We start from the raw sequence: 16,867 nt of genomic DNA, 5'->3' as shown, positions 1-16,867 counted from the left end.
GTTTATGTAAATCAGATGCAACCAGGTTTAGCTCAAAATTTAGACATAGATCTGCTGAAGTGAAGGAACAATTTACAAATTCCACAATGTTGTTTTTTCTAGTATATTAATTTAAATTTTCGGCTTCTCTATTGTGTATAAAGTGTCAAGCATCTTCCCCCAAATGTTTTGCAACCTCTAAGTAAAAAAGAACCAGTGTTATTAATTAGTTTGATTTCAGTTGAAGAAAATGAGCTTTTAAGGAAAGTTACAATAAATACTAAGATTTTTATTAACAAATATTATTTATATTTTATTTATAATAATAATATATAATTATTTGTTTACAAAAATAAGTATCAATGGAGTCCAACTATTGAGAATTAGATATATTCATGGCTTGGTCATGCGTAAGTCACTGAGTATTATCAGAGGTACCTCCAGTCATATGCACAGTGGAATTGTGCTGATAAAATAGTTCACTGATCCCAGTTTATAAACACGGAGGACACTGACCTAGCTCCCGACGCCCGAGTCTCATGCCGTAGGCATTAGGCTACAATAAATGATTTGATGGGTCCCAGTGAAGGCAGTGAGGGAATTTGGAGCAGGCACTTTGCAGGCAGAATCATGATAAATATAGGGAGAAATAGAGAAAACAGAGTCTGTGTTTAATCTAACAGCAGTTATTGCTGTCACATTTTTGTTCCTTAACCAGATAAATTTTGTAGGGCCATTCTGTGATATTTAGGTTCTTGGTAGCAGCAGAATCACTGCAAATATGCTGAGTGCAAGCAGTATTCTTCTGCTGCAGAATTACTGTCAGTGCATTTTTGGTGTGGGCAGATACACCAGTTTGTAGAGTTCATTTTAAACCGGCTACGTTAATCAGGGTTTCATTCACCTTTGGCTGTGAAGTTAGGAGAAGAAGAGGAAAAAGAACATGGAATCAGGTCAGTTATTGGAGGAGTATGTATCAAGCTCACTATTGGTAAGAGGTAAAGGTGGTAGAGTAAGCCACCCTAATATGATTAGACATGGTTTGTTTTATTTTACATTAAAAAAAATATAAAAGGCTGAGAGTGCTCTCAGTATGTGTCTCTGTGTGTCTGACATAGATAACTGCATTTAAAATCAAAAATACTGAACAGGAACATCAAAATAGAATCTCAATCTCAGACTGAGTTTCTTACTGTCCAGTTAAATAGACAGAAGCTGATAGTCACTTCATGAGGAGGAACAAACACATACATCAGGGTCAGCACTGGACTGATGTTTGCCTAGCCACCACCAGTCCATCCTATGAGCCCAAACATAGTGATTGCTGCTTAATTTAGCTTTACATCAGTTATTCTCTGCTACCCTGGGACTATACAGCTGCTGATGGGTTTTTACAGGCCCAAATCATTAGCACTAATGGATAATTTATTGTTGGAGGAAATTACGACTGTCGGGCTATTACATTTTTAAGGTGCATGTGGTTCATTGGTGTGGGTGTGAATCTGTCAAAAGCTCTAAAATGACAACAAACACCTACTTCAAAGTAGCTATACATTGCCCTCTTGACTTATATGGATCTCTATAATTTGACATTGTTAAATCAATGATAATCCTAATTGTGTACATATGAAAAAACAGCCATTGCATGGTGTATGTCTTACTGCAGCACTCTAAAATGTTGTTAGAAGATTGCTAGAGTATACACTTCTTACACAACTGGTTGACAGACATGACTGACCTTTTTGTTTCATATTTGACTGATCTGTCTCTCTAGTCCTTTCTCTGCTGTTCTGAGTTTTGACTGTGGTCTGTGAGCTGTGTTGCAGAGGATATATAAGTATTTCTTTCATTATGCCCTTCCAAGATTTCAGCTTTCAGTGAAAAGCTCAAATAGGTAATAAAATGTTATCAGTGTCAATTCTATAGTCTGTTAAACATAAATTGTCTGCCAATTTGTCCATTAATTTGCATATATAGCTCTATGATATGCTATTCAGAGTCATAGATTTTTAACTTTTTCTACAGAAATAATATTTTCCACAGAGGCAGTCTCTGTCATCTTAATTTAATTGAATTTATTATGACTTCTGAGTCTCATATTTGCATTTTAGTTGAAGAAATAAAACTATATTACTGTCCAAAAACTGCTGAAGAGTATATGAAATGTCTCAAATGATTACTTACTATTGAGGTCAAACTTTGCTATACTTAGTGCCTGAAAGACAAAGATAAGGAGTTTCTGAACATTTCAAGAGTAGTTCTAGGTCTTTTAATTAAATCAGTCTGCAGTGGGTATATCCTCCAAAAACTGCCTGGAAGGGCTTCCACAGGTTGGGAACTGAACTAACTTAATTTATATGGAGGCAAGGAAAGGCAGTGAAGCAGCAGAGAACTCTGTGAAAGCAGTTGGCAGCGAGCCATCTGTTAAGCAACAGCAACTACGTCAAAGATATCTAAAAATATATCAGTTGGTTTGGGAACATAATGCCCTAACTCCAATAAAAAGGCACTTTGTAAACAATCAAAAATGTGCTTTAAAATCAGTTGGATTTATTCATATAGCAATGAAATATAAGAAGTACTGCTCTCATAGACATTGTTAGTAAATCCTGAATAATTAAATTGTTTGTCCCTACTTCTCCTCTCTGGAGTAGAATTTTATTTCAGTCCCATTGTCTATCTCCATGGTTCCCCCACAGCCTGACACTTCTGTCATGTTCTGCCTTACTTTTTGCTTCACCTGAGTTTTTCCCTCATGTATTGTCTGCCCAAGCTGCCTTGTGCAGTCTTCCTTTGTAGAATTACAGAACGGTTTAAGTTGGAAGAGATCTTAAAAATCATGTTTCCAACCTCCCCTGCTATTTTCCATCCCACTCACTTCACTCACTTGCTTTTATTCTACTCTCATTTGTGGCCTTCTGACAATCCTACTGCTGGGACTTCCTCTCCACAATTCTGCCTTTCCACTTTAGCTTCCGTCTTCCCATGTTCCCTTCTCCTATCTAAACTACAAACCTTGCCTTTCTTTGCAACCTCCAAACTGGATTTTCTGCATTTCTGTCTGTCTCCTGAACTCTTGCTTTTATTTTCAAGTGCTTCTGCTTCTGTGGAAACCCTCTCTTCCACCTACATCCCTCTTGTATGCATTTGTCTTTTTTGCATTACCACCTTATGCTTGAGAAACTGGGGACACTTCTTTGCTGTCATTTTAGTATTTTATGCAATTTTACTCCAGTATTTTTCACCTACCTTTTATATAGTCGTCAGCCTCGGGTTTGAGAATATACCTTCAGTCCCAGTTAAGGCATCAGTGTGACAGCTCTGAATGAAATACCTTCATTTTTTCCTGCTAGTGCCCAGCAGTGTCATCATCACTGTTGTAAGAGAGCCAGTGGCAACAGCCTTGATCTGTGATTCATTCTGTGCCAACACTATGGCCCCCTGCAGCAGGCAACAGCTGGCTGGACTACCAACAAAAACATTGCCCGTGAAACAAGGCTGAACAGTCTTAATTCAGCCTTGCTAGAGTACTAGTAAAATGTGAAGGTGCTGAATCACTATTCTTTAATAGTTTCCATGCAGGCAGGTGCTGGTACCAGACAGTTAACTGGTGAATTGGACACAGATGAAAATCTAGGTTTGACATCTCTCCTCCACCCTTCTTTCAAAGGAAAAACACTGGAAGAAATATTAGAAAACCTGGCCACTAGCACTTTGGTATATTGTTAGGTGAAACCAAGAGTTGTAACAGCTAGACACAAGTTATCTGTCAGTCATTGCAGCACTGTTAATTTCATTCATATATATGTATAGCTAATTAAGAGTGTCCTTCCCAGTGTGATGGTTTTTTCAGTTCCTGTATACTGCACATTTTAAGTTGTGTTATTTGAGAGCATCCCAAAAGTGGGCTGTCCAGTGACTGATTTCAAGAGCAGATGTCACTGTAAAAGTGGTTACTTAGCAGCAGCAGTTTTTTTAACATCTATGCAGTAAGGCTGCAAATATGAAAACCAGAAGCATTCCCATGTTTTCAGAGGTCTACCTACAGAAATAAATATAAGCATATATATTTTGAAACAAGTATTTTTAGAAACTTCTGTTGAGGAATGTACTGCTGTTTGGACTCAGTGCCCTTTCAGATTTTGTTGCTTAGTCTATACATTTTTAATAATCATATTGCCTGCTAGCAGTGACATTTTGTGAAGGTCATTTTTCTTGTGAAGTTGGAGAATGGACTTGAATTTCATTGAAGGACTCCCTGAGCTGCAGGATCATTGTTTATGGAACTCTCTTGCATCTTGTACTACCTTTGAAGCCTGTTTAGAATTTTAACTAATGATATCTTCAAAGTGTCGCTGTGCTCAAGGGCAAAAAATAAATTTCAAAATGCACTTTATATTTAAAACTGGTTTTGAATAGCTTTGAAGCTTGGTATTAGCTGAAAATAAAAGGCATAGATACAGACTTCCTATATATGCACACAGAGAGAATTCCATGTTTCACCAACTTTTTCATTGTCAGCAAAGTGTCTCTTCACCATTGCAATGCCTTTTTCTTCTATATTATAAAAATCATCAGGTCTGTGGATAGTCTTAAGAATTTTTAATGTGATTGATAATTTAGTACCTCAGCAGGTATCCTTCTTCAGGCTATCCTTCAGGTAATTTTCCTCCATGGAGAGGTTTTAGTTTTGTCTACATCATTCCAAGACCACTTCTTCTCATTTCCCCTGTGTAGAAGCACTGTCACTGAGTTGCATTTATATGGCTTTTCTGTTTCTGAGTATAGGATGGCAGATACTAAAATCAACATGCTACGCTTCAAATAAAAGAGGCTGTGGTATCAGCTACTGAATTGAAATTGCTTGGTTTTGTATAAACCAAAGTTCCAGCTTCCCAGAACTGAGCACATAACCAGTTTGCTTATTAATAAAATACCCAAAGGTTTACATGGTAGCTGTGTCTGATGTCTTCTGATACTGGCATATTCCTTTAAAACATGTTAAATGTTAGTGACAGTGTTTGAGAATATGGACACATGAATATCTGTACTGTTCAAGGATTTTTTTTTCTGTTTTATTTATTGCCTCCTGCAAGCGTTTTATCCATATAACTAGTATAGGACTTCTGGATCCTTCTTATAGGGATACCTAGATTGGGTTAATTCTGTCATTTTCCTTCTCTAGGACTTTGTTTTTCTATTTGTAAACTAAAAGCTTACAAAAGTACAAGGATGCGATTTATAATTGAATCTTTCCCACAAAATATTTTGCCTGGGTTTTTTCCATTTTATTATTTTGCTATATCAAACTGCCAAGAAAATTCAGCTTATTCGGCATATCCTTATATTTAAGGTGCTCTTTTGTATTTCTGTTTTGATAGCTATACCGTCAAAGTGTTGTAGTTCGACTGTCAAATACCACGGATTTCACAGTTTTATGATCATTGCTACCAGTTGAGTTATGTCAAATAAGTTAGAATCTTGTTTCAGGATGTGAAACAGTGCGATCCACTGAACAGCAACTACTGTGGGGTAAATGAAGAGAGGGTGAGACTGTAAGCAGTCTTTAAGATGTTGTGTACTAACTCAAGTTAGAAGTTGGGAGACTGGATGGATTGTGTGTTCAACAAAATTTGTGTTAGGAAGTAAGGACATAATGTTGTGCATGGTTTTCCATCTGATTCCCTTTGTAGAAAAAAAGGACTAAAAAGACAAGAATTTTCAGACTCTGCTTCCAGACTCTCAGTGCCCACTGCATATGGACTGCTTGTGAATAAAAGCCATCAGCCTATTTGGAAACACTGTTTTGCTGACATGATTGAAAGGGAAGGCCTCAGCCTCTGGCCACTATCATTACCATTTTACTATTTTCCTGCTTGCCTGCTACATGGGCTTCCCTTTGCAAAATTTTTTTTTCTATCTCACAGACTGATTTACCCTTCTCATGCCTGGGAAAATGCAACAGGAAAATGCACAAGATTGATGAGGAAGAGAAGGCAGTCTTTTCTTTGCTTATTCTCAAACACTTTTTCCTTTCTGTTTGAGGCAGTTGTTATTTCTGTGGTGTTGGTTAACGCTTTCTATATTTATAGGGTCCTGACTTTTATAATTTTCTATAGGAATCTTCACAGTCAGCTAACAGTACTACTTCCCAACCCCCTTGTCTTTCCCTATTTTATACAACCAAGAGAAAATTCTGTAATGTATTTCAGTGTTGAAAATTTAGCAACATTTTTGACAGAACAAAATGAGATATTCTTACCCAATTTTTATCTGGTTTTATACATTTTCTTCTTATCCTTGTACTTTGTCGCTCACTTTGCTATTTAATCTTTGATTGCAGGCCACTAAAGAAGTAATAGAGCGAGAAGCCCCAGGGATGGCCCTGGCAATGCTGATGGGATCACTTAATGTTACTCCTCTGGGCATGCTGTCCAGGTAAGACTATTTCCTTAAAAATATATGGTGAACTCTTTCCTTAGAAATATACATTGTTATTCAATGACTATGCACAAATTCCTGAATATTGCCATTATTATCAAGACTAGAAGTCTTAACTTCTCTGAAGTTGCCAAATTCCAAGAATAATAATTGCATTTTCTCTTTTAATTCCCTTTGTTGTCTCTATTAGAAACTGTATCTTCCTGTATTTTCTGATCCATGTTATTTTTAATATTGATGAACACTGTTAAATAGCTGTCTTTTCATTCTAGAACTGTGGCATTTGGGTGATGAGTGAAGAATTTTTCTGTATGTTGTTCATCAAGTACTAAAATGCCTTGTTTGGCAAAAAAAACCCAAATCTTTGATAAAGACAAGTGTATTGTTTTGATATTGCTTTTATTCCAGTATCAGCAGAAGCTCTCTGTAGAAGGTAAAATGGTATTTTGTTCTATCCTTTCAGATATTGTACTTTAATTCCTAGAGTTTAGTATTTCCTACTAAATAACTAGTAACTGTTTCTCTGCTTGTAGTTATTCTGGTTTTTATAAGTGATACCTCTTATTCTGTATTTTTTTCTGGAGTTGATTTTTATTTTATTCTGTCAATTTGGTTCATTTTACATACAATAGACAGTAATAGCAATACCTTTCATAAGTTAATTTGCACTTACACATTATTTCAAGGTAAGTAAGAAACAATGGCTATTACAGGGTTTTGATTTCTCGTATAATGAGGGTATAACAAGAAAATAATTATATAAGAAATAAAGAAGAAACTTTTAAAAATACAAGTTTGTGTTCAGATAGTTGCATTTTTAAAGGACATTTAGATGAGAGGTTTAGTGATTCGACAAGGTATTTTAAAACTTTCCATACCCTGTATCACATATCTGAAAGGGCAACATTACCAAGTTAACACCTTCAAATTCTGTACCGATTAAAAAGTATTTTCACTTTTTTATCTGATAGAATTTTTTATATCAGTTTTATATCATTTTGTATTTATCTGAAAGGAAAGGATAACAGAATGCTACTCAAAGAGAGTAAGGCTAGTTTAGCTGTTCTGTTTCTGACCAAGAAAAGGATAACCGCCACCAAGTTTGATCTAGGATGTGGTGTGATCAGGGTGGCTGAAAGGATATTGTAATGGCAGTGGAACCAAAATGCTGGATTGCATCCTGGCTCTTCTGTACATATAGACAGAAAATGGCCCTTAAACTACAGCCACTTTCAGTAGTAATTAATGAGAATGATGGGAGATAACATTGCAAAGATGCTGCATGCAATCAGGCCTTAAAAAAATTCCCAATGAACAGGCCTAAAAGCAATCAGCATACAAAAGGCCATTATTTTTATAACACTGTTCAGATCATAAAGTTAAGTACACAAAATTACAACATTCTGATTTCTTGTGCAATCTCACTTCAACATGAATGCAATGTTTATTATAATTAGAATTTTTTGTAGAATTCCTATGCAAATGCTTAAGATGGGGAAAGGAAATTTACTTCTCTCTTATTTGTTGTCCTGTGTGTAATACTATGAGTATTGGTGCTCTTTATTCAGAATCTTCTCTGAATGCAGGCGCATTCTCTGGTATTTTTCTTGCATCAATTGTTGTTTGAAGACCCAAATTGTTAATATGTATTTTCATATACTTTCTGAAACTTGAGGTAATGCTGTAATCCCCTCTTACAATGAGAATTAAAGCACACAATAAAAGAGGTCAGAAACTTACACTAATTTTAGGTACAGAGTTAGGGAAATGTAAATCCTAATTTTTTCAAGTATAAATCATTAAATGTCACTTACCCTAAGCTTACCTCTCACTGACTTCATTTTGAAATGAAGTCCAAAGGGATAATTCTGCTTGTAATTTCTTTGACTTTTCAAATGAAAAAACAAAAGCAGAAGTTCTGTTGTGTAACATTAAGCTGACACATCTATAAATCACCTGCAGGTTTGGAAATGTTAGGTCAGTCATGTTGAATTTTATCACATGAACTTTTAAAACTTGTTACAAGTTATAGGCTGTCTTCCTGCCTTAGGGCCAGCATTGGAAAGTTATTTTGTAGGCTGGGTAGGGCGCAAATGAGGGACAGCGACACTCTCATTCTCAGTTCAGATTCAGACCCAGAATCGAGAAGGGACTGTCTTAGAATATTAAAGACCTTTTTATGTGTTTCCTGAAAGTGTTTCCATTTCTCCTCTGTGACCTTCCAAAACTGGCCTTATCCCAGAATTATCTCTTCCCTTCACCTGATCCCTTGCCTGTCAACTGCCTGTGCCATGCCAGTCTTTACTGTGGCTTTTAAAAGCACTCTCTGTTCCCTTGCCCATCTTTTCTGCTTTTAACAGCATATTTTCTTACCAGGGAGATCATGGGGGTTTTTCACACGATATTTTTTTGCAAGCCATGCATTTCTTAGGTACTTTTACTTACTTTTTTGCACACTCTCTTGAGAAATTTTTGTCAGCTCCATTTCTCTCTTGAGCCGTTAGATCTGATTATTGGCAGCCAAAACTTGCAGTTTTCAGGAGAAACCAGTTTTCAGCTGGTTTAATCCCTTTTTTATTATCGGTTGATTGTACTGGTTATTTAGCTTATAATGTTCAAAATTATTTAAAGTGGAATAGAAGAGCCAAGAAGAAGACTATTAAAGGAGATATCTGCCAAACACAATTCCACCGCATTTTTATTTCTCTGTGGACAATTCCTATTTCCTTTGTTTTAAATCTGTCATAAACTGTAAGCCATATATCGGATTTGCTAGACTGAGTTTGTGCTCTGTAGGCTTGACGACTGCAACAAGAATAAATGAAGACATTTCTTTAACTCAGGCTCTTCATCTTTGTGCTGCAGTAGAGCATTCCTCAGCTACCAGGAGTTCTTTCTGAACTGAGTGTACGTAGTGTGAAAGAAGTGAATATGAGAAAACAGAAGCTAGGAGTCAGGCAATATTCAAACTGCCAGTTGAAAGCAAGACTTCTCTTCAGGCTAGCTTGACTGTGATATCAGAAGTTCATTTTGTGGCACAAAAATGATCTCTCTGCTATTTACTTCTGAGCATTATGACAGCTGTTGCGGAAATACTTGCTACCCTGATAAAAATGCCATGTTACCAATAAATGACTTTAATTGCTGAGAATTATTTGTATAAGAAGGAATCCAGAGAAGTTGACTACTCAACAAACCATATCCTTTGGCTCAAAACTTTTGGTAATGCCATAACTGGAAATTATTTTCTTTTCTATTCTGTCTTCACTTGTAACTTGTTTTTTGTTCAGTAAAGTGATTGTCACAGTTTCTCTTAACTATAACCTCTGTGTCTTTGTGGTTTGGTATTGTCCTTTTACCTTTTTCTTATCCTTATATCCCAGTCCTGTGTTTTTCACTGCTGGTTTCATAAACAGAAGAAACACTCTTTACAACCTCAAGACAAAACTCAGTAATTTTAATTTTTTTTTTTTGAAAAATATTTAGCTAAAATGTTGAAGGGTCAAACTAAACAACAGAAAGCATTTGCTGCTGGAATGTTTAAGTTCGGTCTTCCATGAACACCAAAGGAATTCCCTAAAGACAAAAAAAGTGAAATAAAAACTTCCATCTTTGATAGTTAGTTTTGACTTTTCTTGAGGGAAAAACTGTTAGAAAGAATTAGATTTGAATTGCATAAGTGCAATTTTCACTTGATAATTAACTACCCTCTTCGCGTTTCTTATGTTCCATCTTTTTTTTTTTAAAAAAGGACATATTTGAATTAATGCAACAAGCACGACTTAGTATTTTTACCTGGCCAGGAACACAGTGTTTGACACCATCAATTACATTGCAAAAGAACATGTGTGGGATCAAATAGGGACTATATCGAATAGTTTTTTTGGATACAAGTAAACAATAGGATTAAGCAAGCTACACAGATCTAAATAAAGATGGAAATCTATCCAGTCTTTATACTATCAATTCAATGTTAGATGCTGTCAGCCTGATTTGATGCTTTCTCAGTTCAGCTTCTTCTCAGTTCTTTTATGAGAACATTATCAGCAAATATATTGGAAATTAGGTTTACAAAATCTGATAAATCATTGAATGTATCTTAAATGCTTTGGTTTTGTTTTGACAGTGGAGATAGTTGCATGCAAGAATTTCAGTCTGTGTTTCTTTTTTTTCAGACCTGTGTGTGGAATCAGAGGGAAAACTCTCATAATTAATCTACCAGGTAGCAAGAAAGGGTCACAGGTAAGAAGTGTTCTTACTGATCTGCTAGTGAGGAACCATGATGAGTACTTCTCATTGTCCTGAATGGTAGAAAGTGCCCACTACAACAAATTTTACAAAAGTGAATTGAAATGCATATTCATGTAAGTGAACACACCGTCACCCTCAGCCAGGGACGGTACAATTCCAATCTGACTGAAGGTGCTGTGTGACCAGGACAGTGTTACATGTAGTGCAAGCAAGCACTCACTCTAGCAGGCAGTACTAATGAAGACTATAATAGTCTTACACTTCCTCCTTCTTCTCTAGTTAGCTTGTACCTCATCCCTGGATTGTCTACAGCAAGAAAGTGTTCTTTTTTGCACAGAAATAAGAGGAAGGCAGAACAGTAGAACTTGCTGGAGTATGAAGAACATTCCCAATTTTGATCAGCAAGAGGGAAAAAAGGGAACATAATTTTTGAGCATTTGAGGATTTTTTTAAATCTTCTCAATATTGCTGTCCGGCTTTTCACCCTTTATACAGTTTGTTTTCTTCCTGCATTTTGCTTAGTTTGGACAGAGAAGTTAGGCTTTATGGTTTTATTCATTCTTTCTTTTTGACTGTAACACAAATTTCAGCAGGAATTTGTGTGTGTGTGTGTGTGTGTGTGTGTGTGTGTGTGTGTGTGTGTGAGTTAGTAAGGCTAGATCTTTCGCTGATTTCTGTGTTGTTGGCTGATAGGAAAACAATCTTCACACAAATACTGCCAAGCTGAATAGTGGGCTGTACAACCTGATACAAAACTGCTAAGGTAGATTGTCCCATCACAAGAAGCTATTTCTTCAGGACTCAGACTATGTCAGTGGCCTTATTAAAAAATGTCTTTGCCTCTGGCCTCTAACAAATGCATATCTGGTAGACTTTTTCTGAACAATTAGTACCCAGTCACAGAGGAGACAGTATTAATGTGTTTAGCAGCACAGCCCTGAAATCACTGGTTTTTGAAAGACTTGTCTCTGGAGATAAGTAAACAGCGTTTATGTGGGCTGTCATCTGGAAGTTGAAGAGGAAATGTTTTGAATGCTATGATCTCAAGAAGCCACCTTAGGTTTTCAGATACATTGTCAATGTGTTTCAGTTCAAGGACTCAGTAAGCCCTCCTATGATTCTACCATTCCTTAGAGTCTTTTTAGGAAATCTAATGAGACTGGAATTAAAAAGAAATTTAAAAGTCTTCAAAACATGCAACAGGAGTTGAAGGGTGCTAAGGTGGAAGTATACCTTCTTGAAATTCTTCCACTTATGAGTGGGAAGTCATAGGGATGTACATGTATTTAACATAGCAATGGCCCCCACATGTTAAAGAACTGATGCACCAGTAAGAAGATTATTTCGGAAGTGAGTACTTCTTTTGTTGAATTATGAAAGAGATTAAATAGCCTACAATCTCTAATGGTTTTTATTGTGTTCAGTAGCACTACTGACATGCTAGGTACAGAAGCAATTGTCATTTTCTGTCCTGAGACAATCAGACTGTGAAGACAGATAAATTGCAGAAATGAAGAAATGAAAAAGTGTTAATAAGTATTTTAACAATAGTTTGATATAGAGTAAGTAATAAAAAAGAAAATTCTGCTGGAAAGGAAAAAAAATGTCGTATAATTGCATTATACAAGCAAGCTTTTGATAAACTGATGTTTTATTTGCTCCTGTCGTGATGATACTCTGTCCTGTCACAGTTTATTTTAGTACAAAGCATCTGTAAAGTATCAGATTTCAGCAAAGATTTTTAAGATGAATAGTAGAAAAAATTGTTCCCTAACAGGCTGACTCTCAAGAACCAAAAAGGATAGATTGTTACCAGCAATTTCTCTCATTTTTCTCTTTTATGACTTGCTAATTTCCTTTCCACTGTATAAATATGATTATGTAAGAAACTTATATGAAATTATGAAATTGCAGCAATATACATATTACTTTAATAAGACATTAAAATATTAATGGCAGCAGTGTAATTGCTTAATCTCAAAAATTAACCGCATGCCAAATGTGTTTTCTCCAGAGAACATTTTTGTGGCATGTACCACTGAATCCAGAGCTGTAGAATACTTCCATTTTTTCTGATCTCTTTTTTTCTTTAGCCTTGCAAAAGATAGCTAATGTTATGAAAGAGGGCAAAGTGTGAAATTACCGGGTGCTTCTTAAAATCATTTGGCCTATGGCAATTTTCATAAGTGTAGTAACAATTGCCTAACACAATGAGTTTCACAAATAACATGAGCTTTTAGAGTACTTACTGAGAACCATTGCAACAACAATCAAGCCAACAAGGTTCTATTTCAGTGGTAGGAGTGGGGAACATGATTCTCTAATGAGTCAATTATTAATGTACTTTTTCACAATTATTGGTCAGTTCAGGGATTGTTGTCCTTGTTTTTCACTTACTGGAGGTCTGTGTTTTTGCTGAAGTAATGGTGGTTGTATGTTTCATTATTTTAAACCATTTTAAAAGTAATACTATGGTGGCATAATAACTGTGGTTTGCAGTTAGATTATAAGTCATAATTTTTATTATCTTTACAAATATGTTTTAATATATATTAATTTTATACAGCATCTTACAATGATCCAGTTTACTCCAGTTCTTCACAGTACCAAACTGAACCTTTAAAGAATTTATGAATATGTGAAGTGGTCTGACTTATCATTCATTACTCTTAAAGGAGTAACTGAAAGATGTGTTCTTATTTAGAAGCTTTGAGGAAGTAGTGTTTGTGAGTCATGTTTCACTTACAAAGTGGCTTATATAAACTCCAGTAATTTCCGATGGATGCTTTACTCTTTATTTTGTTTATGTAGTCGTTTTTATTTATTGAAAAGAATTTATTTCAATATCTATTTATAAAATTTTTATCATTATTTATTTTCTAGATACTCTAAAATTTCAGAATACGTTTTTTAAGATCTTCCTTATGCTTGAAACAAAACTGAAAATGAAGTGCAACACAAGGAATAATTGCCAGCTTTGCCTGTCAACTTGTGTGTTCCCTGACTGCATCACTATGGCAATTCATTCTTGTGACCCTGCCATTATTTTCCAATAATTTAATGTTTATATGCAGTCTCCTCAAATGACATGAAGAAAACTTTTTATCGAGGTGCCTGGCAGGAGAATGAGGGACATTAGTCATAAATTGAAGAAGGTAGCTTCCAGCTGGATAAAAAGAAATGGAAAACCAAACCAAAATGAAACAAAACCCAATCAAACAAACAAAAAACCTCAACAAAAAACACTAATTAAGGATTAGAACAGGTTGTCAAGAAGAGTTGTAGAGTCTTTGTTCTTTAATTTTTTTTCGAGACTTGACTGAACAAAGCCCTAAGAAGCCTGTCTGAATTTCGTATTGACCCTGATCTGAACAGGCAGCTGCAGAGCATGACATCTTGGGGTTCCTCTTTCATTTGATGAAATGCCAGCATATTTTAGCAGCACAGGTAGCTATATATGTGTGTGCCCATAGTGGAATGAGAAAATTGCAGTGTCTGCATTTTTGCTTTCTCCAGCCATATAAAATAAACCTTCTAATTGTTTTTAAGATCATAGAGCAAAGAGAGGTTTGAAAAATAGATTATTTATGAACCATTTTTTCTGAGTTACATAGCATTATAATAACATCAGTGTAGTTTGTAATTCTTCCAGTATATAGGACAAGTCCATGAATAAAAAGGGATATAATTGTATAAAAGTTTAATTATGGAAACCCTTATGAATTGTTCTCTAATTGTGAAGGAGCATAATAGGAATGATTTGAAGCTAATATCCCTGCAGGGATATAGTTAATGTTTTTATTCTCCATTTTTGTAGCATTCTGCCAGCTGCTGTGAACTGTTTTCTGCATTACATATTCACAAAAATTTAACTCTTGTTTTCTGAAGTTTTAATACAATATTAGCTTAATTACAGTAGCTGTGCAATTTACTCTATTTGCATAAAAAAAGGCAAAAATATGTAGAACAGTCAGCAGGTCTCATTCTGAGTTTATTTTTTTACCCTCTATGAGCAATTGCTTTGGACAGGTAAGGTTTTATTTACGATTGGGTGAAAAGATGCATCTAAGTCCCAAATATATTTTAAGAGTAAATCTGAAAGATCCTTATTTACTTCTGCAGGTAACTTTTCATAGTCATTTCTCTTCTTGTTGTGCATAGGAATGCTTTCAGTTTATACTGCCAGCCCTACCTCACGCCATTGATCTTTTGCGGGACGCCATTGTAAAAGTAAAGGAGGTACACGATGAGCTTGAAGATCTACCTTCACCACCACCTCCTCTTTCTCCTCCTCCAACCACCAGCCCTCACAAACAGACAGAAGACAAAGGAGTACAGTGTGAGGAAGAGGAGGAAGAGAAGAAGGATAGTGGAGTTGCCTCAACAGAAGACAGTTCTTCTTCACATATAACAGCAGCAGCTATCGCAGCTAAAGTGAGTCTGACTTGTTTCCCTAAGAGACCCCTTTCGTTTCTATCTCAGGTACTTTCCACCAATATTCATTTGCATGTTAAGACTGTATATTGAGATCTCTGTGGTCAAACAGATGTATTTTAGGTACATTTTGTAGAAATATAACATCTAAAAAATATAAGAATTCTGTTTCAGTAGGTGATTTCAAATTTCAGTGGGAGATAAATGATTTATTATCTTGATGTTAGCATATGTTTTTATAATACTGTTCTGATGTGACAGATAGTTTTAAGTGGGTTTTTTTTAGTTCAAAGTACTCACACACCTGAACATGCAAAGTCCATTAGATGGCATGTTACAGAATCGCAACAAAATTTTCTAACCCGTAATATCTAATTTGAAATTAAAATGTTGGTTTCTGAAAACATTGATAAAAAGTATGACAGAGGTAGCAGATTAAGTAATAAGATATCCAGATTACTATATTCCGGTGTGCATGCCCACATAAAAGATGTGAAATTCTGCCAACAAACTAAATATCATCATATTGTCTTTATAGCCTTGCATTACTCAAACTAAAATAATAAATTGAAGACTCCAAAAAAAAAAAAAAGATAACACCTGTAAATAATTTCTGTTCAAATTTTAAATGTTTTCCAAATAATTATTGTATTATTTGAAGCAATATATAAATATTTACCTCAGTTTTATGTCTTCAGTTTTCAAGTGAAAAGACAATGTATCCCTATGTGTTTGGAAAGGTTTTTTTCCAAACTGCTTTGTTCTATATTTACTCCACAAATTGTGCTTTTAATTCCTATTATGCGAATTGAAAGTCTAAGTAACTCAAAATTATATTAAACAATTTTTAAACCAAAGCAGCAACATTCTAACTCCAGAAATGTGAATTCAGGTCTGAGACATCTTGACATTTCTAAGACAGCTGCAGCTGGAGATCATCTCCCAATATACAGGAAATCCTGATTACATATGTCTTTACAGGGATGAATTAAGGTAATTATCACTTGCAAGTATCAGTTTTTATTAATGCAAACTTTAAATTGTTTAATTTTTTGTGATGTAGGCAAAGACAAATAATATGTGCCATTTTTAATGGCAGAAAATACCTGAGATCTAAACTGGCTATGTTCACATGAACTTGGCATTTCAGTGTCACACTCGTTTTCACCTCATTCCTTTTTGGTCATTTGCTTGTATAGTTTCATGTTTTCCTGTCACTGTATTCATAGCTGTTATGTGTTGTGCATTAGAAGCATCCATCCTACACCAGTTCAGCTGTTATCATGGCAAAAGGTGAACAGCCCATCCCTGGTCTCATCAGTTATTGCCATCACGCAGCAGGCAGTGCAGGAGAACTGGTAAGAGACACTTCCAAGAGGCTTTTGCACTAACACTAGCTAAAAATATACTGCCTGCCTCCTAGTCTGTGTGTGAACAGACAGTGTTAGTTATTTTCTTCTAACAAAGACACATTATTGCTATCTTTTAGAGCACATGCTACAGAAAATATCTGTTTAAGATATAGGGCTAAACAAGGTGAAGTTCACGTGTTTCGTCAGTTTGAATCATTCAACTGCTGAAATAATAGTTGCTATAAAGCCTGTGTATCTGATTAGTCATAGGCTTTATCATCTAATATACTCAATAATTGAATATAATTAAAATAATCTCCTAAAATCACTGCTTTAGAGCTATGAAATTGTAACTTTTTCCCCTTTGTTTGCCTTGCTTTGCTGTTTTTTTCTCAATAGATTTTTTGTGA

General features: G+C 35.3%; 1 protein-coding gene across 9 annotated transcripts in view; it reads left to right on the top strand.

The window, feature by feature from the left end:
* Positions 1–16,867, top strand: part of LOC120322710 (gephyrin-like) — a 212,622-nt gene that overhangs the window by 169,744 nt on the left and 26,011 nt on the right. For 5 of the 9 annotated variants that reach the window (XM_039378733.1, XM_039378728.1, XM_039378729.1 and 2 more), the window contains 4 exons: positions 6,323–6,417; positions 10,596–10,662; positions 14,833–15,105; positions 16,356–16,463. In XM_039378733.1, coding sequence (XP_039234667.1) covers positions 6,323–6,417; positions 10,596–10,662; positions 14,833–15,105; positions 16,356–16,463 — 543 coding nt within the window. The remainder of the gene's footprint in view (positions 1–6,322; positions 6,418–10,595; positions 10,663–14,832; positions 15,106–16,355; positions 16,464–16,867) is intronic. The other 4 variants (XM_039378732.1, XM_039378734.1, XM_039378735.1 and 1 more) reach the window with 1 other exon arrangement.

Source organism: Pipra filicauda, unplaced genomic scaffold (genome assembly GCF_003945595.2).
Source record: "Pipra filicauda isolate LSUMZ 115617 unplaced genomic scaffold, ASM394559v2 scaffold145_size1923396_pilon, whole genome shotgun sequence".
NCBI lineage: Eukaryota > Metazoa > Chordata > Aves > Passeriformes > Pipridae > Pipra > Pipra filicauda.
This window is presented reverse-complemented; position numbering and strand designations above follow the sequence as displayed.